Genomic DNA, 22678 nt, shown 5'->3' on the forward strand with positions numbered 1-22678 from the left:
CTGGGGGGTCAGGACCCACAGTTTGCGAAACTCTGGCTTAGCCAATGTCTCCCGACCTCCTCAGATACTGCGCTGGCTTCAGCTCCTCTTTGTGTTCAAGTCACTCCACAGGCATCACCTGCCTAGTCCGACCCAGACTGGCATCTGGCTGCTCCCTGCGTTGGCACCTTCACTAGGGATTTTAAATATCGTTTCATTGAATAGTCGAGTAACCTCATGAGTTCTTATTGGTGAGGTGACTATTCTATAGTCCCTGGGGGCGGGGCCGGCAGCCAGTGCGCCTCATTCCCCTGGAGCCACCTGCCACTCCGTGCTGCTGCCGCCGCTGTATCAGAGGCAGCAGCGCGGGGTGCCAGGCAGGAGCTGGTCTGTGAGGGGAGCCAGTTTAAAAACCAGCCCCTCTCGCGGACCAGTTGCCTGTCGCCCTGCGCTATTGTCTCTGGTAAAGAGGCAGCAGTGCGGGGTGGCAGCAGCCCTTGTCGGGGGAAGAGGGGACGGGTCTGAGCTCCCAGACCTGGCACGAGTTGGAACGGAGCTGGGCTGTCTGCCTGCCCGGCTCCTAATACACTTGAAATGCAGAGCCGCAGCAGGAGCAGGTTCCGGACCCGGCGTGAACCAGGACTAAGCTGGGCTGCTAAAAAATGTACTGGCAGAGGGGGGGAGAAATGTGTTGTCATCTATAACATTAACCTATACGCTTTTGCTTATCAGTTAATTGACTCCACTATTACATCCCTAACCTTCACACCACGTTTTTACATTGGAAAAGGTTTTTCCAATCAATGGGCAACAAATCCCCTCCCGGCTCAGATGCTTCTTCTGGAACACATGCCAGGAACAAAGACCTCACACTGATCTGCTCTCCTGCAGCTCTTTCAGAAGGGGCCGTCCTGTTTCTTCACAAGCCCCTTGGCCAGGAAATCTGCCCTGGTTTGGCATATTCGCTAGGTTGGGTGTGCGCCATACACCCCCAGTGCCATTATAACAATCTTCCTTCAACACGCCCAACAGCCTCTCTGACCCGGCTCAGTCCCTATTCTAGCATTGCTTCCCCTCCTTCTGTTCACATGGTCCTCCTGATTTGTACGGCCCTTATTTCCCACCCCCCATCTACATCAACGTAAGATGTAATTAAAGTGTTGCCCAAAGAAGCAAAAAGCCCCAGTGTCCAGGGCCTGCTCCCCCCCCCCCCCCCCCCACTGCCCTAATCAGAGCGAGCATTAGAAAAGCACAAGTAACAAACACTTCAAAGCCACAGTTCTGAGCAACAGACAAGAGTCAGGGAAGGACAGACTGACAGCCCCCTGGAGCTCTGGTCTCGTTTCTACTGTCTGGCACAATGGTATTAAACAGTGAATCTAAGAGGCCGGGACTACATGCTGGTGGATTATGGCAAATCCCATTCACCCACAGCGATCAGCATTAAGATTACACCCACTTACCGTTATCTCTGGCCATTCGGCATCAAGCTATACTTGGGAATGGGAGAAGTAGGAAAAAGAATCCTTTAAAAGCAAAAGTTACCAAACATACTTTGAAGACTACAAGGAGGAGCGTAATAACTCAAAGCAATGGAGCAAAAGATAATACGGTAACAGGAAATATTTAATCTTCCAATCTCCACTTTCCATTTTTATAAACTGAAAAGAAAAAAATTAATATATTACAAAATATCTGTACAGAGACAAAGGTACAACCAAAAGAAGGCGCGCTCAGTCTCAAACGAAACTCGGGAGAGGTACAATAGGGTGAGGGTGTCAGACACTTCTCCGCTGTGGAACGCAGTGGCTACAGCTTTAAGACATTGCTGTTAAACCCAAAGATGATCTAACATTAAGAAAAAAAAAATCATCTAAGAAGTTGCCTGTAACTTGTCCCATCAGCTTATGGTCACATACAATTTTTTTTCCTTTTTAAATCCTTTAGTCTTCTATGTACAGAGCCCCTCAGGATAAATTCAGCTATGGCTAATGAAAGGGAGAAAATAAACAGCTGTCACCAACCTTCCCCATGATTATAAACACAAAGAAGAGGCTTGTGCCTCTTCCCCCTACATGCTCCCTTCATCAGAAACCCAGCTACTGTCTCTTCTGTTCCACACGTGCAATGGAATTAATGTCTTCATGGCGCAATTCAGTAAACACATTTTGGATGGCGCTCAGTGACTTTGTCCCGCCGTCATTCTAATCGTGGAGATTTAATTCTGTCCAACTTTGCTCGGCATGTTTAAAACGTAACAGATGAACAGCAAATACTAGAAGCCCTGGTATTCAAAGGCATGATCCAATAGTGACTGAAATAGATGGGTGCCGGATCAGGTCAAATATCAGGTGCACATGAGGGTGTGGGGAGGTTAAAATTAAAAACTAAAACCAAGACAAAACAGGTTTTTTTTTCAATTCAGAATTGAAAGGGGAACAAACATCCACTTTCACATTACCACTGCCTTTGGGACCCTCAGCATGTTTTTAGGGCATCCCATGTAGTTTTTTATTGACTGATGCAATCAAATCAACCATAATAGCATTTGATGGTTTATAACACAAATACATGTATAAAAACAGTGTGAATGGCTGTTCTCGTTATTCACGCTTATGGTGAAATTGGCAGGACAGGCTACCTATCAATTGGGGTTTAGAGCATTGAATCTTGGAGCCAAGTTTCACTACAAGAGCCAAGAGAGATTGGATCTTGAGAGCTGCTGCGCTCAGACAGAACATGGAGCTCAGCTGGTCTGGTCACACGAAGCAGCTCCCAAGACGGAGGCTCTGGACTAGAACTCCTGGAATTCAGTTCTGCTGGACAGTGAATCGCACAGGTCAGAGGAATTCAAGTATATTTCCCCCTTTAGTTTCTGGAGAAACTCCAGGGGTAAGTGAAAGTTCCAGGGATAAAAACTGGAAACAAAAGAGGAAAGGAAATCCAATCTAAAAGGATGCATCTGCTTCATGCACAGACTCAGGCCTGTACCAATTCTTCCAAATTCAACAGACTTGGGAGGAAGAGTCAGGACATCTAAAAAATGTGCCAAGATGTCTGGCAGCTACATGTTGAAAATAAAAATATAGGCAGAGCTAAATAACTGTCTGGAGAGGTTACTGTTTCATTTAGGGCACACTGCATTTTTACAAGACTATTTTTGCACATTAGGCATGAACTGGCAATTGAAAAAAATCCACAAATTTACACTTGGAATTTTGGCAAATTGTGTTACTAGTTTTTGCTGAATCAACAATATAAAAATGTGTTCATACAAATGGACTTGGATACATTACAGAATAATATATATTTTCTCTCCTTCTACCAGCCTCTTGAAAGCTCTCTCCTACCGTCACTTGTCTGTGTTTATAGGCAGATTTTCTCCCTGTAGGTAGTGATGGTGTGGTTTTAATTTTGAAAAAAAAAAACAAGAAATCCTATCAAATTCCTTTCACAATGATCAGAAGGTCTCACGGCCATACAGATTTCTGATCCATTTCACACATCAACACTGTTATTTGAAAAACTGAAAGAATAGTTGTATGCTTTCCTTCGGAAAAACCCACTTGGAAGAAAAAAACCCCAAATGTGTATTCTTGTTTTATTCATGTTTGTTTAGAAGTCTTACTGAAATGGACAACATTGCAATGTTCTGCAGGAGAAGAAAATCCATTGTAAATACTTTCTTGACCACACCAAAAATATATATATGTATATAGAAATGATACATTAACACCTGTTAACCCTCGAAGTATTCCACTGCTGCCAGCCTGGTTTGAAACAGCAGACACACACCACCAGCCCTGAGCGCATGATCGACATTTACAAAAGACACTCCCAGCTGGCAAAGTTTCCCCCAGAGAAAATTTCTGCTTTAAATCTTAAAATGTTTTAGAATTTAAGAATTACAAAGGTTTTTTTTTTTCTTGCTGCTCTTTTAAAGTTAGGAGTTCTCTTAGGCTCTTGAGCATCTAAAAAGACCATTCCCACTGCAAATGTATGGAGGAAGAATAAAAATGAAATTTAAAAAACAAACAAAAAAAAACAAAGAGCCCTTTCGAAAGCCAATGCACTAAGGCTACCATCAAAACAAACAATGTAGGATTTGGGGAGGAAGAGAGACACACGGACCTCTTAATCTCCCAAGTGTAAAACTCTGCAAGAAGATCTGACCTGAAAAGGTGGGGGAGGGGGTGTCCAGCAGCTTAGTGGAAAGAAGGGATGCTAACTAAAAATTTGTAATACCAACCAGTGCCATCTCCTGGTTCTCCAAATCCAGTATAGGTCATATAGGCACCATTCCATGAATAATTAAAAAAAAAAAAAAACCCTGAAAAACAAATTGTTTTGGGAAACTGACCCTCTCTGAGCCCTACCCTGAACACCAAGGTGGTTCTCTTTCTGAGAAGCCCTAGGGCCAGGCTAGTAAAACGTTTATTTCCTAGTTTTAAATGATCCCCACCATCTGCAGCCTAAAGCTGAAAACTCACTGTTTCTGTCACTAACCAAGTGAGAAGTTTGGCTAGCACAATGCCCAGCCAGGACTCTTACAGTATTTTAGAGGGCACCAGCTAGCGAGCAAGGAATACAACACAGAGCTTTGCAGTAGCCGAAACGCAGACAATACCTTGCTCTGGCAAAAAACAAACAAACAAACAAAAAAAATTCACTAAAGGTTGAGAGGCAAGGGGGAGGGGCGGAGGAGATCATCACAAAACTCAAGTCTCTTAATAAGGAACCCCTCTCCCCCTTCCCCCTCTTGGAGGCACTCTACTAGGCCCACGATAGGCCTTCCCATAAACACCCCAGTTGTGACCCGTTCCTGTCCCACTGGAGCCAGCAGTCCCTGACCCCAGCTCGTTGTAGTTTTGAATTTTGGCCTCTGGATGTACCAGTGTGTTGTTGCTCCCCTCAGCTTTTACAAAGGGTTGCCCAATAACTGAATGTAACACTAAAGGGACTCTGGTGAAACGGAGGTCCTGGTCCCCTGGAAACTGGACAGATCCTGTGCCCTGGTAATTGCTTGCCTCCCCATGGTGGCTCACAGAGCCCAAAAAAGTCCTGCTTTTCCCCAGAGTCTGGGCTGAGGGTTCTGTTAAAGTCTGGCCAGCGTTCGGCTCGTCAGCACCGAATCCCCCCTCCGAACCCTCAGTGTCGTAAGTCCTGGACGACTGCGATCTGACGTCGTCCGCAGATCTCAAGGCTTGGTGATCGTGCGTCGAGTGGCTTAGTGGCTCCGCCTCTTGCTGAGAAAAAAGCTGCAGCAGAGCAGCCGTCACGGCTGGGTTCAACTCCTGTGCTGCACTGGAGAGATCTCCTTCAGACAGAGGAGGTGGTGGTGGTGGTGGTCCAGGGGGCTCGGGGGGTCTCTTCTCTGGTGGGAGAATGCGAGGAGGACATGCTGTGGAAGGGTTACTTCTTTTAAACATCTCAAATCACATGTTAACATATCAACACATTCACAGAAAACAGCCCACCACTGGAGACAGCCTGCTCTCAGGGATGGACTGAGAAAGAGGCGGAGTTTTTAAAAGCTGGCAATCCTTGAAAGGTAAGTGTACATGTTTATTATCATTTTTTATTACTACCCCCGCCCCACGTTATTGGCTCATCAAGAACAGCTTTCCTAACACATGGCTACCCATGGACACAATTCCTATTTTTAGATCAAAGGCTAACCCAGAAAGGGTGAGAAAGACAGCTATGAAGCCACATGACAAGAGTGTGCATCGTGAAAGCAGTACCTCCTGCTGCTGCAAAAGGGCCTCAGTGCTCTATTAATACACGTACTAGAAGCTGTATCCTGGGGCTAACTGTATGCAATGTTACTGATGATGCAAGGACCCACTGTGTAAAAATCAAGAACAAAGTTTTGACCGAGATCCGAGCCCCAGAGTAAACCATAATTTCCCTTCACCACCATATTAGGAAACTTGTGCCAAGAACTGTATTCTTTACTTGGCTTGTTTTCTAGCAGCTTAAGAAATAAATGTGCACAAGGACAGTCTAAGTTTATGTATGTATTTTAAAAATATAAAAGTGGTTTCACATGAGTTACAGATTGCCAGTTACAAAAAGGACAATCAGTTTCTGCTGTGATGTTTTGCCCACATTTGAACTATTAGAATGTTCGCTTCAAAATTCTCTCTCCTTGTGAGAACAAATTACCATTTTTTGCACGTTGGTGGGGTCACAACTGTCACTGGTGCCTACTTACTGCTGCTACTGAGCCAGTGGTAAGAACAAAGCAGTCTGCTTTCGTACATTGCAACAGTGAAGGATTCCATCCTATTCCCAGTTAAAGTGCAGCCAAGTCAGACAAGTGACTATGCATTTAAAAAATGAGAGAGAGAATGCAATTTCCTGTTGGACCTATCTGCTTTCCTGGATGTCCCTGCGTTGATGTGCTGGCTTTACTCACAAAACCTGTTTTGGCTGTTGGGCCAACCGTGTCATTCAACATGAGCTCATTGTCAACAACACAATCAGTTGAATGGTGATTCTTGTTACAGGTGATGCCAAGATAGGCAGCAATAATATCACTTGAGAGTCAGAGCCCAGGTGGGGCTTCCAACAAAGGTCATTATGAAAACCATCTTTTGACTTAAAGCCGATCAGATTTGGTCAGAACATTAAGCACATGCTTCCCTGTCGTATTTTTTAAAAAGTTTATTTTTCTGACTATTAACTGCACTTTAAAACTAGGTTGTGTTAGAATCCAGAGGACAAGACAGACTCTTTTGGACCAGTTCCTAATTTTCAAACAGTTAATAATAATACAAGCTGTTGCACTGCACTTGAACCAGTTCTACCGTAACCTAATTATGTTTCTTTACTGGGGCAAAAGTATGATCATGACCAAATGCTGATGGATGCGTGCATTTGGAAGGAGCGATTTCTATTACCAAAAAACAGTATCTTCTGCTGTACTACAGAGAGGAGCTGTGAATAAGGCTGAAAGAGGCTCTCAGGAGAAATAAATTGTAATTCATATGCAGCAGGAGCTTTTATAGTCTGCTGCTCCTATCATCCTGTGATGCTATGTTGGCAATAATGGAAAATATGGATGCACATTTAAACTCACCTCTGGAAAGGAAATCCAAGATTCTACTGACCCAAGCCAGATCTTTTATAAAAAAAACGCTCATTTATCCTCTTAGGAACGGCCACTCAGCTCAATTTTGGTTGAGTGTGTTGAATTTTAGGACTCATGAGAGAGGCCATTAGAATGGTCTAAAACCAGGTGCAGTGAAGCCAGGTGTGCAAGTTTTTTTCCTTTCAGAACTGCTGCTGCATTCCCTGTCGGTCCCATTCCCAACACCCCCTCCCCCTCCGACTTTTCTATACACATTTCTGCATGCGTGAGGAAGACACTAAGAGGAAATAGTCGCTGTGCAGCTCTGATGTCCCATGCAAAACCTGCCTGCATGTGTGTAAATGCAACATGAGTTTATTAGCATAGTACCACTGGCCAATGTTAATCAGTCCCTAGGCATCATATCACACCAAGAAAGAACTTGTCAGGTTTGTCTTTTACAAGAGGAATCGTTTCAAACTTTACTGTCCATTCACCGCACTGGAAAGGATTTTTAAGTGCTCTGGAGAAATGAGGTAGGCGGACAGATTTCTGAAATCTCTGTGGACTACTCAGCTACTCAGGAAGGTTTAACCATGTGCCCTAGCTGCTCAAGCCTATTTAAGTGGTTCCGCTGCACCCAGTCTCTCACATAAAGGACTTGAGTGAGTGGCCATGCACCTCCCCCAGAGAGCCCTGCAGTCTGACACCCCACCAAAGCTAGTGTAAGCCTGGCCCCAAGCTTCTTTCCAATCCTCTGTCAATAACCTTCCTTACAACGCGCACATGACCTGGCTCCCCACCGTCACAGTAATAAACAAGATGCACTTTTATGGAAGGCTTAAGATTCCTCAGAAGGGTGAATGGCACCCAGGTCCACAAGCAACAGTCACGATTATTTACCTGTGCTTTCCTCCTGCTGCGTGGTAGGGGTTTGCCTTGGCCCACATGGCTCACTGCTCTTTTCCCCATTGCTTTCCTCCAGGTTTACAGCAGGTTCCTGGGTCTTCATCAGCTGACTCAGCAGAACTGCCAGCATGTTCTGCATATCTCCCTGAGTGCTAGCCGCTTCTGGGGTTGCCTGCTCCTCTGGCGGGTGGACCTCTGTGGGTGGCTCTTCTTCTAGGGCTTCCTCCGCAGTCATGTTCTGAGAGTCCTGCTGCTGAGTTGTGGCTTCTGTCAGAGCGCTGATGGACTGGTTGAGAGCTTCCAGCTGCTGCTGCATCTCTGGGTTAGAGTGTACGTTCAACAGCTGGGCCATCTGTGGCACGCTGAGATCAGTCTGGCTCTGCAGCAAGTTCAGTAAAACAGCCAGTTCACTTTGATTCAGCTGCTGCGTGATCTCTCCAAAGCCTGCCGAGAATACAAGAAGTGTCACAGAACAGGGCTTGCCCACACATCCATAACCATTACTTTGGAAAAGAGAGCAGAAAAACCACCCCCCTTTTTTTAAAAAGCAGAGGGAGTTTTAGGAAAGAAATTCCATGTCAGTTTATTAAAACACCTTCTGATGGCCGGATCTGAGCACCCAGTGTTGGCTCTTTGGGCTTATCTTCATTCTCCTTTCTGATGTTAATACAGTACATTCCCCTAGCAGTTTTGAACCAGAAGAATTCCCCAGAGAGCTTTGCAGAGCGGAAGTGCTGGAAAGCAGATCCTTCTGGGGTGGAACACAGCAGCTGTTTAGCAGCATGAGGGACGAATTTTGGCAGAAAGTGCACATGAGGGTGTATCCAATTAAAGTGGCAGGGGAAACTGTGCTGGGCAAAATGTAATTTCTCAGGCTGGAATCTGCTCTGAGAGCAAGTGGAACTCGGTCCCGATCAGCATGTGTCAAAGTCTCATCTGAAATAGGATCCCACCGGGGAGTAGCCTCCTGTCACACTAAGCTAGGGATGTAAAATCCCATGTATTTGGCTACCCAAACTGACTGTGGGGGAGCAAGTGGCCCCCATGCCAACCATTGGTTGGAACACATCCCCCTCCCGCCATCACAGGCAGGGGCTTCTTCAGCCAGGCCATAGCAGTCCTTGCCTGCAGCCTCCTAGCCAAAGCAGCCCCTGGCTGCAAGGCTGAAGTAGCCCCTCCCCTACCCCAGCCACACTGGGTAACCGTAAGCAGTAAGCTTACTGGTTAACCAGTTAACCTTTCACACCCCCATACTAAGCTGGAGCACAGCAGCAGTGCTGACTGCAAGTGAGTGCCATTTGTTGCATCTGATGAAGTGGGTCTTTGCCCACGAAAGTTTATGCTCCAATACATCTGTAAGTCTATCAGGTGCCACAGGACTCCTTGTCGCTTTTGCAGATCCAGACTAACACGGCTACCCCTCTGAGGCTTTGTTGCCAGGACACTCTCAAACCACTGCCAAGGAACCAGCTATTTTACCAGCTATTGTTCTTTTTTTTGTAAAACAGTCCGGAGCCTGAAAAGAAGCTTCTATTACTCGTTAGGCCAACAGCAAGCTGTGACTTCTGATTTGCCACTCCAGGGAACAATAAAACACGCAATCCCACTGCCTTCTCCTTTCATCCCACCTGTCGCGTCCCAGCTCACAATCTTCATGGGCAAGGACTGCCTTCTTTGTTACTGGTCTTTATAGCACCGAACACAGGGGCAGGGAACCTCTGGCCCATGGATCGCATTCGATCCCACTGCTTCACTTGTGGGCCGGAGGGCCGGAGCCTGTGCAGGACTGGAATGTGAGTGCTGGCACCCCGACGCTGCTCCCACCACAGGCAGGGCAGTATTAAGAAAGGGACTTGGGGGGCTGCAGCCCAGGACCCTGGGCTAAGGAGGCCCCTGCACATTATCTGGCCCTGCCTGGCCGGGTGGGCGTGGGAATTCCCGGCCAATGGGAGCTACAGGGGGTAGTGCCTAAAGGAAAGCATAGGGCAGTGCTGCACTGAGCTACCTGCTTCCCCTCACCACCACTGGGGAGCTGCCCTAGGTAAGTGCCCCGCACCCAGAGTCCCACCTAGCCCCTGCACCCCTATCCCAACCTTCTGCCCTGAGTACCCTTCTGCAATTCAAACCCCTTGGCCACAGCCTGGAGCACCTTTCTGCACCCCAAATGCCTCGTCCCTAGCCCCCACCCTGAATCACCCATTGGAGCCCTTATCTCCCCCCCCCCCCACTACACCCACTCTCTGGCCTCAGTCCACACCCCCCTCCCACATGCTGAACCCCTCTTTCTGGCCCCACCCCAGAGCTTGGGGGCCCCACAAAAATCTACAGCCCCAAACTCCCAGAAGAGTTCATCCGGCCCTGACTACGGGTGAGTTGAGTGAGGTTTCTTTTTCCTTTTGACTTGTGTGGGCCCCAACTGATTTTTCTGAGGGCCAATGGCCCCAACTGGAAAAAGTTTCCCCATCTCAGCCAACCAGTGGTCTTTACCCCCGACTGGGGTTCCTTGCTGATGCCATAATATAGACAACAGATTTCTTTAGACACCATTGGATGTGTCTTCTGCCGGGGTCTATAGAACTCCCTTGTGTTTACAGAATATTTAGGAACCAGCATGAATAGGTGCAGCTTCAGGAACGGGTTACGGTCCTGATCCTGCAAATGTTTTCTATCAGGCATAATCTTTACTATAATGATTAATGGGCAAACACCAACAGATAATTTGGATTTCATCTAGTCCCATCTTCTCCCACTCTGAAGGTTAGCCATTATAACGCAACATACAACTAGGTCAAAAACAGTCACAGAATAAAATTCTTAAGCCATCCAGCCCATCCACCTGCCAGTGCACAATTGTTTCCTTCAATACACTCGCAGATACATTGCTGCTCTTAAAAGGACTCAAGTTTCTCTTTAGTGCTTGTCGCCAAACATGCAAAGCAGCAGGCGGGTCAGAATGATATGGACTAAACTCTCATTTCCTCTCAGACACTGTATACGCCAGCTGAATTATAAATTTGTCCAGGGGCTTTAGTGACCAGTTGGAAACATTTTCAATGGACAAAGTTCCCATTGGCACCCACTGTGACTGACCTATAGCATCTCCAGCGCCCGGCTCTATCTTGAGTGGGGCAGGCTGTGGGTGTGCCGGGCTGCTGCTGTTCTTGACAGCGTCTGTGCTCGTTACAGAGGTAGTTTCTTTCCGAGAAACTTTAGACAATGGAGGCTCCTCCACTGTGATCCCGCTCTGCCGCTGCCGTCGGCGTTTCTTGCTCCACAGCTCGTGGCAATCCTGCCAGTGAGGGAGGCTGGAAGAGGACAAGACTTGGTGAGAAGGGAAAAAATTGGGAATGCGACAAAAACACCTTCTGGGAAGTCCTGAGTTAAACACTTGCATGGGCAGAGGAAATTTTCAATAGCACAAAAGCAGCACTGAGACACTGCTCTGATGGCAGCGTAACACAAGGAGGGTATTGTGATCAAGATGACTTTTCTGTGCTCACACTGCTTCATCTGTAGAGGAAGCTTAAGCCAGGACTAGATTATCTTTGGTGCACTTAGCTCCTATTTAGGGCTCAATAAAAGGGTAACTGGGTGTAATTCAGACAGAAGACTCAGATTGCATGAAAAAAAAAAAAAAACAGCCCTCTTAAATCTAGTACACAGGCCCAGGGAAAACCCAGACACCCATTTCACTGCCTTACATATTTCTGGATTCCTCTATCGGCAATTAGAGAGATGAGACACAATAACCACTGCCTCACTGATAGCTCTCTAGCAATTCAAGTGTCTTTTTTATTTGATGTTATTTACTTATTCCCACAATGTAAGAACTAGGGGGCCACCAAATGAAATGAAAAGGCAGCAGGTTTAAAACAAACAAAAGAAAGTTTTTCTTCACTCAAGCGCACAGTCAACCTGTGGAACTCATTGCCACAGGAGGTGGTGAAGGCTAGAACTTTAACAGGGTTAAAAAAAGAGCTAGATGGAATCACGGAGGTTAGGTAGCTATTAGGGGGTTAGGAGGCTCTTAGCCAGGATGGGAAGGAATGATGTCCTTGGCCTCTGTTTGTCTGGAAATGGGCGACAGGCGAGGGATCACGTGAGGATTACCTGTTGTGATCCTTCCCTCTGGGGCATTTGGCATTGGCCACTGTCGGCCGACAGGTCACTGGGTTACATGGACCTTTGGTCTGACCCAGTGTGGCCGCTCTTATGTTCTTGTGTTTACAGTGCTAGGTTTTGCTTGGTAGCAGCCAGCTGCTCCAGCAGTTTTTTTAAACTCAAAGCTATCAGGATCTGGCCATTCACATGACATTGTGCTAAACTGTGAGACAAAGTGACTGTCTCACAACCGGGGCTGCCCTTTGCAGCTCTGAAGAGGTCACAGGTATTTCAAAGCCTGTCATCCCTGCAAGCAGAGAGCGAAAGGATACAGAACAGGGTTGCACAGGTGTAGGCATGTGAATGTTTAACCAGTTAACCGGTAAGGGCTGGAGCAGCTCCCTATTTGCTGCGGGCAGGGGCCTCCATGCCAGTTCCCCCTTTAATTGGTTAACTGGTTAAACAGGTTTCACTGGCTAACCCATTAGTTGGGATTTTACATCCCTAGTGGGGTGGAGATGTGGGATGCTGTTCTAAACAGCAAACCTTCTAGTCAATGAATAAGCCGTACTGAACTCCCAGGCAAAGAGGATGGAGGTTTCCAATGATACTTCACCCTTCTACGTCGTCTTCTAGCCGAGGATCTCCGAGAACTTTACAAGCATTAATAAACTGAGCATCAGGCCCAGAGAGAGAGATGTGGGACCCTCACACAAAGGTAAAGTGACTTGCCCACAGCTGCGCCAGGTCAGAGCAAAGAGCCTAGGAATCAGAGCTCTGGCAACCTGCAGCGGGCAAAGACAACTGATACTTACTCTGGAGGAGCCATCTTGCTGAGGTCAACATCCTTAAGGAAATCGCTCTGCAGGGCCTGTTCTGCTGTGCAACGTTTGTTGGGGTCCAGCGTCAGCATGTGGTCCAGCAGATCAAGAGCAGCTGAAGGAATGCTGGGTACAGATGATAGGGACAAGGCTAGAATTAAGAGGCAGTCTCAAAGGAGAGGGTGGGAGCAAAGTGTGCCCCATGCTCAGAAAAAGGCTTCCCACTCCCCTTGAGACAGGAGAAATATCCACCATCCGGGCCCAAGCAAGGGGCGCACTCCAAAGCATCTGTGGCAGTAAATCATAATATTTTCAGCATCACGTTAGCCAGCAGAGACTTTAAATTCATGTCTGACTCCACAAGGCAGAGTGCATGATTAATTACTTCCGAGACAAGACTTGCAGGCAGCCAGTGCAGAGCTAGTCCCTTGGGCCTGGTTCTCATGAAGGGAGTCTGACAGAGCTGCTGGGCAGGAGATTCTCTAGCCAGTGGACTTAAAGCAAGTGCTGCTGCCAACAGCTGTAAGTGGGGTTAGCAGCCAGCTCATTTTTTAGCAAAAATTAAATTCAAAGCGGTAAATTAAATTCAAAGTTTTCCTGGGACAGGAAAGAGGTCCCCCTCCTCCCGAAGGGGACAGAGAAATGGGAACCCTCTCTCTTCATCCCACTACTACCTGCCCTCCCACTCAAGACAGAAGAAGGTACCCAGCAGATGTTAGAGTAACATCACTATCAGGCAGCGACAGACGATCACAAAGCCACAAACACAGTCACTCATCTGCTCTTGTCAAACTCACAAAGAGAACTCCTCCCTCAGGCGCCTTCGGTATTGCTTCTTCGGTTTCATAGTGTTGAAGTAGGGCAGCTTGATGACATCTGGCCACACAGCGGGGCAGGGGCTCCCGCAGAGTCGGCTACAAGAGAACCAGAGAGCAAGAACACGATCAGCAAGCGCAGCACAGCCAACAGGAGAGCTGCCCAAGTGAAACAATTTCCTCTCTGAATCAGCTTAGCATACCAACACCTAGGTATAGGGGCACACGGAGGAAGATTAGACAGAAAGGAAGAAAGCTCAGGTAAAAACGATATCTGAAATAGAGCCTTACCTTGGTTTTAAAACCATTTGACAAAGTTAACAGTGCTGAATTCTATTTTTGCAGGAGTGATTTTTATACTCAAATACCCACCCCTTCACTTTACTAGTGGGGCAGATGTGAAGAGTCAGGCATCAGCCTGATTTGCAAGCACAAACACCTAGAGGCCTGTCTACTTATATCAGTAGTTACTGTCACTGCTGGTCTCACTTTGTTAACTGGTTAGGGAATGAGAACTGCTGTAATAGCTAAGCTTAAGTGCATGAGCAGTTTCCATAGTACTACTTCTCCCAGGCATGCGTGTGCAATGCTTTACCTGATTAATTCAAGCTGAGCCAGTTCCAGATTGGCTTGGAAAATAGGCTTCTTTGTAAACAGTTCCCCGAGGATACAGCTGGAAGAGAAAAACCGACAGGTCACAACAGCAGACACTGGGGATGATCACTTGACTAGCGTTGCGTTTCTGTCTATAAGCAGCTTTGCCTGGGGGCTCATCTGCATCAGAGTCAAAACTGGGAACTGACCGACTAACCTGTGTGCAGAGTCAGCCACCACATACATTTGGGAAGCAACATTTGCTAGGGGCCCTGTTAAGATGTCAACCCTGTGATGTCTTAACTCTATTCAGGCAAAGAGAAGTGCCAACAGGATCGTGAAGGCTTAGCTGGGCCAGGCTAATGCCTTGAAAAAGTTAAATTGAGTATTATACCTCCAGCTAGGCAAATAAAAGATTTCAGTCTCCATCATCCATTCAGTCCCTGGCCTCCGTGTTGAGCTTTATGAAAAGAGTACCAATTAGCGCCAAATTCAGATGGTATGAGCTGTATTGGGCTAACATGAATTCTTTCTATATTAGACTCTGCACAACAACTCTGCGCCATGGTCACAGATTTCAAAAGGGATCACCACCCTCTAGTCAGGGCCAGAGGGTTCATCTACACTGCAACATTGTTTTGAAATAACCAGCACTATTCCGAAATAACTTAGTCCGCATCTACACAGCAGGTAGTTATTTTGAAATAGTGTCAATACTGTCAAGCTGGAGGACTCCTGTAACCCTCATTGTAAGAGAAGTAAGGGAAGTAAGAGGAAGAGGGCTTTATTTCGATATAAGTGCTATATAGATGCTCCCAATTTTGAAATAAGCTACGCAATTTATGTAGCTCAATTTGCATGGTGTATTTCGAGTTTAGCCCTGCTGTGCAGACGCACACCAAGTGTCCAGAGAGCTCAGATTCCACTAAAAGGCCAACGTAAGTAAGCAGTTTTACAAAACAGAGCCCAGCCTGTTGTCTGCTGAGTTCAGCTGAAAATTTGTCCAAAAGGGTCACAATGAAAACAGCGATGTATACTAATGGTGGTGGTCTTACACATGTTGAAATAGAAAGCCATTATATAACCAGGAATTAAGCCCTTCACAGTGAGAGATACTGTTATTTAATTTTAGCAGGCCATCCTCACCCATTTAGAGGATCCCTTATGTTAAAGTCTAATTAACGATAGCTCTGATAAAGACAGAAAGGTCACATCACCACTATGTTTTTAGGACTTCTCAAATGTCTAACGCAGCAATGAATTCAAGTGCAATCTAGTTGCATGGCTTCTGCTGCGTGTCCAACAGATAACACACATTACAGGAGGCTCTTCAAGCAGAACCTTTAGCACTTTGATTGGACTTTTTCTGACTCAACTCAAATAAAATGCTATCGAATAATACAAGGTGCTTACCCACAGCTCCACACGTCTATAGCTGGCGTGTAACGTTCCTCGCCTAGCAGCAATTCGGGAGGGCGATACCACAACGTAATGACTTTATTTGTGTATGGACGGCTGTAAGGTAAAATAACAGATTTGCATCTGTACAGTTCTGTTCATGTCAGTGGATCGCAAAATGCTTTAAGAACCATGACCTTGGCTTTCCAATGTAGGGACCTAGAGTTGGGCATCTAAACAAAAGCAACTCTGTTTTCAGATGTGCGGGGAACACACAGTTCCTCTGTAAATCAATGAGAATCACAGGTGGGCCGCACGTCTGAAAATCAAACCACTTTGTTAAGTGGCTAGCTTCAGAAATCCTCACCCAAACACCCACATACAGGAATCGCTTCATCAAGCACTGAAGTGCAAGGTAAGGTAGCTGAGGTTTGACAGCAACCCTACTCACCAGTTAAGGCAAAAAGTGAAAAATATTGCTACTAAAATTTAAAGGGCAAACTCATGGTAGTTAAGGAAGTGAAACTTCTGCACAGTCAGCTGGGTTTGTCTTAAGAAAGGTTATTGGACAAGGGCAAAGTATTACATGTTTACTCTGTAAGGGGTTGCCTGATAGCTTCCCAAGCTGGGGCATCAAGATAATCAAAGGTTCGAGTCACATGTTTGCAAATTCCCCCTTTGAGTGACTCACCTCTCTTCAGAGCTGTACAGTCGGGCAAGCCCAAAATCTGCAAGTTTGATCTGCCCACTGAAAAACAAAAGCACAACTACTGGCATGAGCTACAGATTGGATCACTTGTGGAAACAGTAAGGAAGATAATAGAAAGAACCAATGACAACTGGTGTTTGGCAATTGATCATGTTCGATATATCGCTCTGATTTTTAACATAAGAATGGCCAGACGGGGTCAGACCAAAGGTTCATCCAGCCCAATACCTTGTCTGCTGACAGCGGCCAATACCTGGTGCCCCAGAGGGAGTGAATCGAGCAGGTAATGATCAAGCGATCTCTCTCCTGCCATCCATCTCCACCTTCTGACAAACAGACGCTAGGGATACCATTCCTTACCCAGGCTGGCTAATAATCATTTATGGACTTAACCTCCATGAATTTAGCTAGTTCTCTTTTAAACCCTGTTATAGTCCTAGCCTTCACAACCTCCTCAGGCAAGGAGTTCCACAGATTGACTATGTGCTGTGTGAAGAAGACCTTCCTTTTATTTGTTTTAAACCTGCTATCCATTAATTTCATTTGGTGGCCCCTAGTTCTTATATTATGGGAACAAGTAAATAACGTTTCCTTATTCACTTTCTCCACACCACTCATGATTTTATAGACCTCTATCATATCCCCCCTTAGTCGCCTCTTTTCCAAGCTGAAAAGTCCCAGTCTCTTTAATCTCTCCTCATATGGGACCCGTTCCAAACCCCTAATCATTTTAGTTGCCCTTCTCTGAACCTCTTCTAATGTCAGTATATCTTTTTTGAGATGAGGAGACCACATCTGTATGCAGTATTCCAGATCCTTGCTCAATGCTCTATGGAAGGATAAAGACATAAAAGCATACAATTTTATGACATCTAATGGGCTATGGTCCCCCCAGAACCATTATTTCTTATACAAATACCAAGGTATGTGAGTCTATCAGTTTTAATGTTCCTCACTGGAGTTCAGATAAGAGACCTGAAGAATCCAAGCATACTGTCTCCAATTTATAACCTATAGCACAAAGAACTATGCTGCACTCATCGATTTTAGCAGAAGACTACACTGGAAGTCGATCTGAGACTTTTATACCATTCGTAAAATTGGTCACCATGTGATCAAGAGGGAGGGATGTAAGAACCCATCGCCAATACACTGCCACCACCCCATTCTCAGCCTCTAAACAGCAAAGGAATTCAACTCTGACAGTGCAGCGCACGGGTGGTGGCTATGACATGGGAACCCAAATGGTAACTGCATCTGATGGGAAGTGGGGGAGGAAAGAATCAGAAAAACCAAGAGACGTTGAGAGTGATAATGACTCCTTTCTCACGTTCATTCGTGCCAACGAAGGACCCAAGGGAAATGGTGCTGGAATAAAACCATTACATTCTCCCCCAGGAAGATCTGGGACTTGAACCTACCAGCAATAGCTGCAGGAATTCTCCTTTGGGCTCTATCACTGAACAAACACCTTATTTATTAGAACTCAGCCTTTCTAGAACGTCCCTTATGATGGTTTTGCAGAGGGTTTTTAGCAGCAAGGTTTAACCTTGTGATGCATCCGGAACGATCCATTCCAGGACGCCATTTCCTATTCCAATGTTTGCTTTAACATAACCAAACCAGTCCCCTAAACACCTGCATTAAATACACGTTTGGGTGAAACGTTGTAGAGTCAGAAACTGCACCAGGACACTCCCTGCCATTCTTGAGAGATGGAGATAAGGAGCAGAACATTTCCCAGCAAAAGGTCTCTTGTGGACAGGCTGTCCCCAACGGAAACTTAACCAGTAGGTTATTAAGCTCATTCACCTTTGGTTCAAGATCACTCCTACTACAGATGCCGCTCCCAGGGAACCTATTGCTTAATTAGAACAATCTGTCACTTTAGCGGAAACACACATCACTACAGCAGATAATACCCTTGTATTCTTTCCCATCAGTAAGGATGTTAAAATGCGGATTAACAGCTAATCAAGTAGTTGATGGAATTTCCATTGACTACTCGATTAATTGATAAGGGGGGCACTCGCTACCCCTGCTGCAGCTCTATGGATTAAAAGTAGTTAAACTGCAGAGCCACAGCAAGGTTAGCTCCCCAGGGCGGCGTGAGCCAAGACTAAGCAGACCCCACTAACACTGCCCCCGAGAACTATCCCCACTGAGGCTCTGCATTCTAAATGCAGCAAGAGCCATCTTTTAAGGCAGTTCCCTCCCTGCACTGGCTCCTGTTTCCCCCCCTTGTTGCCACTAAGAGAGGCAGCAAGTGGGGGGGGGGGGGGGAACAACTAGTCGAGTAGTGACTCAACTAGTCACTTACATCCCTACCCATCAGTGGGCTCAAACTTAAAATTAGCCAGTTTGATAAAATCATCTTCTGCCCTATCCAGTGACAGGTTACCTGTTGTTTAATAAGATGTTGGAACATTTAATGTCTCGATGAAGGAAGTTCTTTTTGTGACAATAATCCAGACCCTCCATCAACTGTTTCATGAAAGACTTGATATGGTCCTCTGAGAAATGCACCAAGCCGGATTCTAGCAGCCCCATGAGGTCATGGTCCATATATTCAAACACAAGGTAAAAGGCACCTGCCACAGAAACAGAGTTTAAGACAGGGACTGAGAAGTAGATTCAACAATTTCAAAATTTGTGGTTATGAATTGGAATTGCTTGATAAAGGCCGAGATTTAGGGGGGGAAAATGTGACTATGTGCTCAGCTACATACTTGTGAGGCGGGGTTGGTTCTAATCTCCAGAAGGTGGGTGTGTAGCCCTTTTCTTTTCATAGCAAGTCACAAAAGGCCAGAGTGGAAGCATCAGCATAGACTGCCTATGGAAATCGAGGACCTGAATCCACTGGAAGAAAGGACTCTCCAAGTGCAACCTAGAATGGTTGTATTTTTAAAAGCACCTTCAAAATTTAGAAGTGAGAGGATGGAAAACCTTCGACACCATTAACTGGTTCCTGAGACAGCCAACAGCTTTTCATGGTCCCTTCCAGTTCTAGTATTCTATCATTCTATGATTATCCAGCATCATAAAGTTATGCCCCATGCTGGGGAGAAAATTGCCACAGCTACATCAGCAAAGGCTAACTCAGTTTTAAAGACAATCACTCACAGACCTCCAGGGATAGAAACCAATACACTTTACCTTTGGGACGTGCTAAGTGTGCTTCTGCTCTGTTAAGTGACATGTTGGTACAGTGACATTCTCTCAGTCACATTCATATCAAGACTGCTTAGTTTACAAGAACAAATATATTCCTTCTAACAGTCAGTTCTGCAAAGTCAGCCTGGACCTTTTGCCTCACCCCATTAATAAAGGAGCTGCATCTCTGCAGGCCATTTTTACGCTTATGATAGTCTTCAACAAGAACAGGGTTGTTCAAGTGTAACCGATTAAGATTTAAGCCACAATTCTGTTGTCGATGCACAAGAGAGACTCCAGCTAAGTCCCTCAACTGTGTTTGCTCAGGAGGGCTAATAGAAATAAGTAGTAGGAACAAATTTCCTATCCCCAACATTGCAGATGATCTGATACCTGCATTGGCTCCGCAAGGTAAGGGAGAAAAAGCTGGAGTCTGTTCTTTCGTGCATCAGAGACGATACCAGTTTCCAAATACTATAACTATTGATCTCAGCCTGTAGCAGCTGGTGAGATAGTGGCTGCTATATGACTGCTGCAAAGATGGTTACTTGTATGAATGCCCTGAGTCTTGTGAACGCTTCCAAGTGATCAGAAAGGGTGTATCCTTTTGCAGGAAACCCACAAAAAGGATAATATCTGGTACCTATTAACACTGAAGGGAAAAATCAGCAGCAGGCTGCGCAGATTTTATTGCTGTGCTTTGCAGTCATAAAATACAGGCAAACTTCTTTTTAATCCAGAGGCAGATATGCAGCAACAGACAATTCTAGAGTTTTCTCTAGCAAGTAACTCTTTCATACTGTTTCAGATTGCTAGAGCCACCTTCACACCGGAGAAGTTAACAAAGAGCTGTAGAATGTCTGTTAGTTAAATACACCATGCAGCTAGCAATACCTTTGTCCTTCTTGAAGTCCAGTGCATCTTGTTTGTCCGTAACTATTTCCTTCATGTTAACAACGCTGCGATGGATCAACTGCCGAAGGATTTTGATCTCACGGATGGCTGTTATGGGGAAGCCTTCCTTCTCATTGTCCAAGCGCACTTTCTTTAAAGCCACCAGCTCACCTGCCAAAACAAATCAGTGTCAAAGTGTTTGCAGATACTCCAAATAATCCAGTCTCAATACTGTCCTGCCTCTGCTCTGCCCAGGCTTTTGAATTTGGCTTTTCATAATTAGTTTTCATTAAGAAAATGGCTCATTTAGTCTTCAATTATGTTCCTACCACAGACCTTTCTAGAATTCAGTAACTTTGGTAATAAAAGAACACTGCAATTTAAAGTAAGACAGATGGGCAACATGAAGGTAGTAGGCGGCCACAAAAACCACTACAACCCTCTGGGCTCAGGCATGTGTTTGTTGGGTCCTGCCCCACAGAGGATGCGATGTGGGGTGTATTTGCATCAGGTCCTGGACTCCAGAGTGGGAGTTGGAGCACGAGCTCATCCGATAACAACAGTTATTATCTCAGAAAGCTAGGTCCAGCTCCCTGATCTGGCCTGCTGGTTCTCAACACAGTCAGATAATGTGTGTATGTTCTCGCCTATCCCCTTACCCCACATGTTGCTAGATGCCTGCTTAGCGGAGCCATGGTGGGCCAAATGCGATGATCTGATGGGCCAAATGCAGCCCTGAGTCACTGTTGCACTATCCCTGCACTAAGACATTTTCCAAAAGTGTTATATTACTCCATCTGAATTCCATCTTACTGTTTTTACTTACTTTGCAATTCACCAGAAAAAACACTGTAGGACACTGTGTGAAACACTTCGTAATAAGCAACCTCACTCTGTACAATGCTGTCTCATCTACTAAACTCTGCTAAATGGGGCGAGAATACCATCTATATGCAAATTACAAAGTGCAGGATTAGCACACTCTCCCATAGTATACCCACAAAACCAAGGAGGGGGAGAGCCACAGGTCCTACAACACCTAGGCAGAAAAAGGCGAGTTCTGAACAGGATCACATTTTTGTTGAACTTCTCTGCTTTGAAAACAATGAGCAGTCCTGGGGCACCTTAGAGACTAACACATTTATTAGATCATGAGACCTTGGATTCTGTGATTCCCACTCCAACTCATCTGATGAAGGGGGTTTTCCCCACGAAAGCTCATGATGTAATAAATGTGTTCGTCTCTAAGTTCGCCTCTAATGATCAATAGTGTTAAAGTTAGAGACTAACATTGCTATCTCTCGGAGACTTCTTTGCTTCAGTCTCTTTATGTTAAGAGGCTTTGTTGCGCAAATGATCCCATGGCTGGCTTGCTAAACATCAGAAATGAAACAAATTTGTGGGTTTACAAGACAGGGTAACACTGTGGGTGCACACTGGGGAGATTTTCACAGGCACAAAAGGACAATTAAGCACCCAACTCTGACAGAGTCATTGGGGTTTGGGAGCTTGGTTCTCCCACAGGCCTCTAAGTCCATTACTGGTCATAGCTAAACAAACTTAAATAGTAACAAATAGTCTAGCAGCACCTTAGGAACTAACAAAAAACGTAAATGGTATCATGAGCTTTCAGGGGCACAACCCACTTCTTTAGATGAATGGAGTTAAGGGATCCAGGGTTCAAATAAATAGTACAGAAAGAGAGGGGATGGGATGGGGAGGGGAAAATGGAAAAAAGAATATTGTCAGTTAGAATCATAGCTGTATTCCCCATTGAGTAGTGACAATACTTAAACTGGAATGAACTTTTAAGCAGGCTCACTGTGAGAGCACCAAAAATACTAAAAAAGATACCCAAGAATTACATAAGGAAATTATTTCAATATTACCTTACGCAGGCCATGTCTTCATCAGAGGAAAGATTGCTGCTGTGACTGATCTTCCAGAGTTAGATTTAGTAGGTCTTTATTAGACCCGCTAAATCAAACTCAAAGGGAGCCCCCATGAGCGGACAGTACGCCTGCTCCTAACCTTCCCCTTTAGTGTAGGCCTGCCTCAGACTAAGACTATATCTAATCTTTACCTGTATCCTTGTCCTTGGCTTTGTACACTTGCCCATATGTTCCCTCTCCAATAATCCCAATGATATCAAATTTATCCACGCAGCGCTTTCCCCAGTCGCTTTCTGTCTGTCTCCTCTCACCGTAACGAGGACAACAGATTCTGTAAA

At 45.6% G+C, this 22678-nt stretch overlaps 1 protein-coding gene across 3 annotated transcripts in view; it reads right to left on the reverse strand.

Moving 5' to 3' along the window:
- CDK12 (cyclin dependent kinase 12) overlaps nucleotides 1–22678 on the reverse strand; it is an 85245-nt gene that overhangs the window by 44659 nt on the left and 17908 nt on the right. Inside the window, exons 4-14 of one of the 3 annotated variants that reach the window (XM_006126219.4) lie at nucleotides 22532–22671; nucleotides 20449–20619; nucleotides 18803–18992; nucleotides 16384–16440; nucleotides 15708–15809; nucleotides 14296–14373; nucleotides 13683–13799; nucleotides 12880–13011; nucleotides 11054–11268; nucleotides 7958–8407; nucleotides 1588–5353 (exon numbers count right to left, since the gene is read on the reverse strand). In XM_006126219.4, the coding sequence (XP_006126281.2) occupies nucleotides 4707–5353; nucleotides 7958–8407; nucleotides 11054–11268; nucleotides 12880–13011; nucleotides 13683–13799; nucleotides 14296–14373; nucleotides 15708–15809; nucleotides 16384–16440; nucleotides 18803–18992; nucleotides 20449–20619; nucleotides 22532–22671 (2299 nt within the window). In that variant the 3' untranslated portion in view covers nucleotides 1588–4706. Of the gene's footprint in view, nucleotides 1–1587; nucleotides 5381–7957; nucleotides 8408–11053; nucleotides 11269–12879; nucleotides 13012–13682; nucleotides 13800–14295; nucleotides 14374–15707; nucleotides 15810–16383; nucleotides 16441–18802; nucleotides 18993–20448; nucleotides 20620–22531; nucleotides 22672–22678 lie in introns of those variants that run through there. The other 2 variants (XM_006126218.4, XR_012898075.1) reach the window with 2 other exon arrangements.

The sequence above is a fragment of the Pelodiscus sinensis genome, chromosome 29, assembly GCF_049634645.1.
Source record: "Pelodiscus sinensis isolate JC-2024 chromosome 29, ASM4963464v1, whole genome shotgun sequence".
Lineage (NCBI taxonomy): Eukaryota > Metazoa > Chordata > Testudines > Trionychidae > Pelodiscus > Pelodiscus sinensis.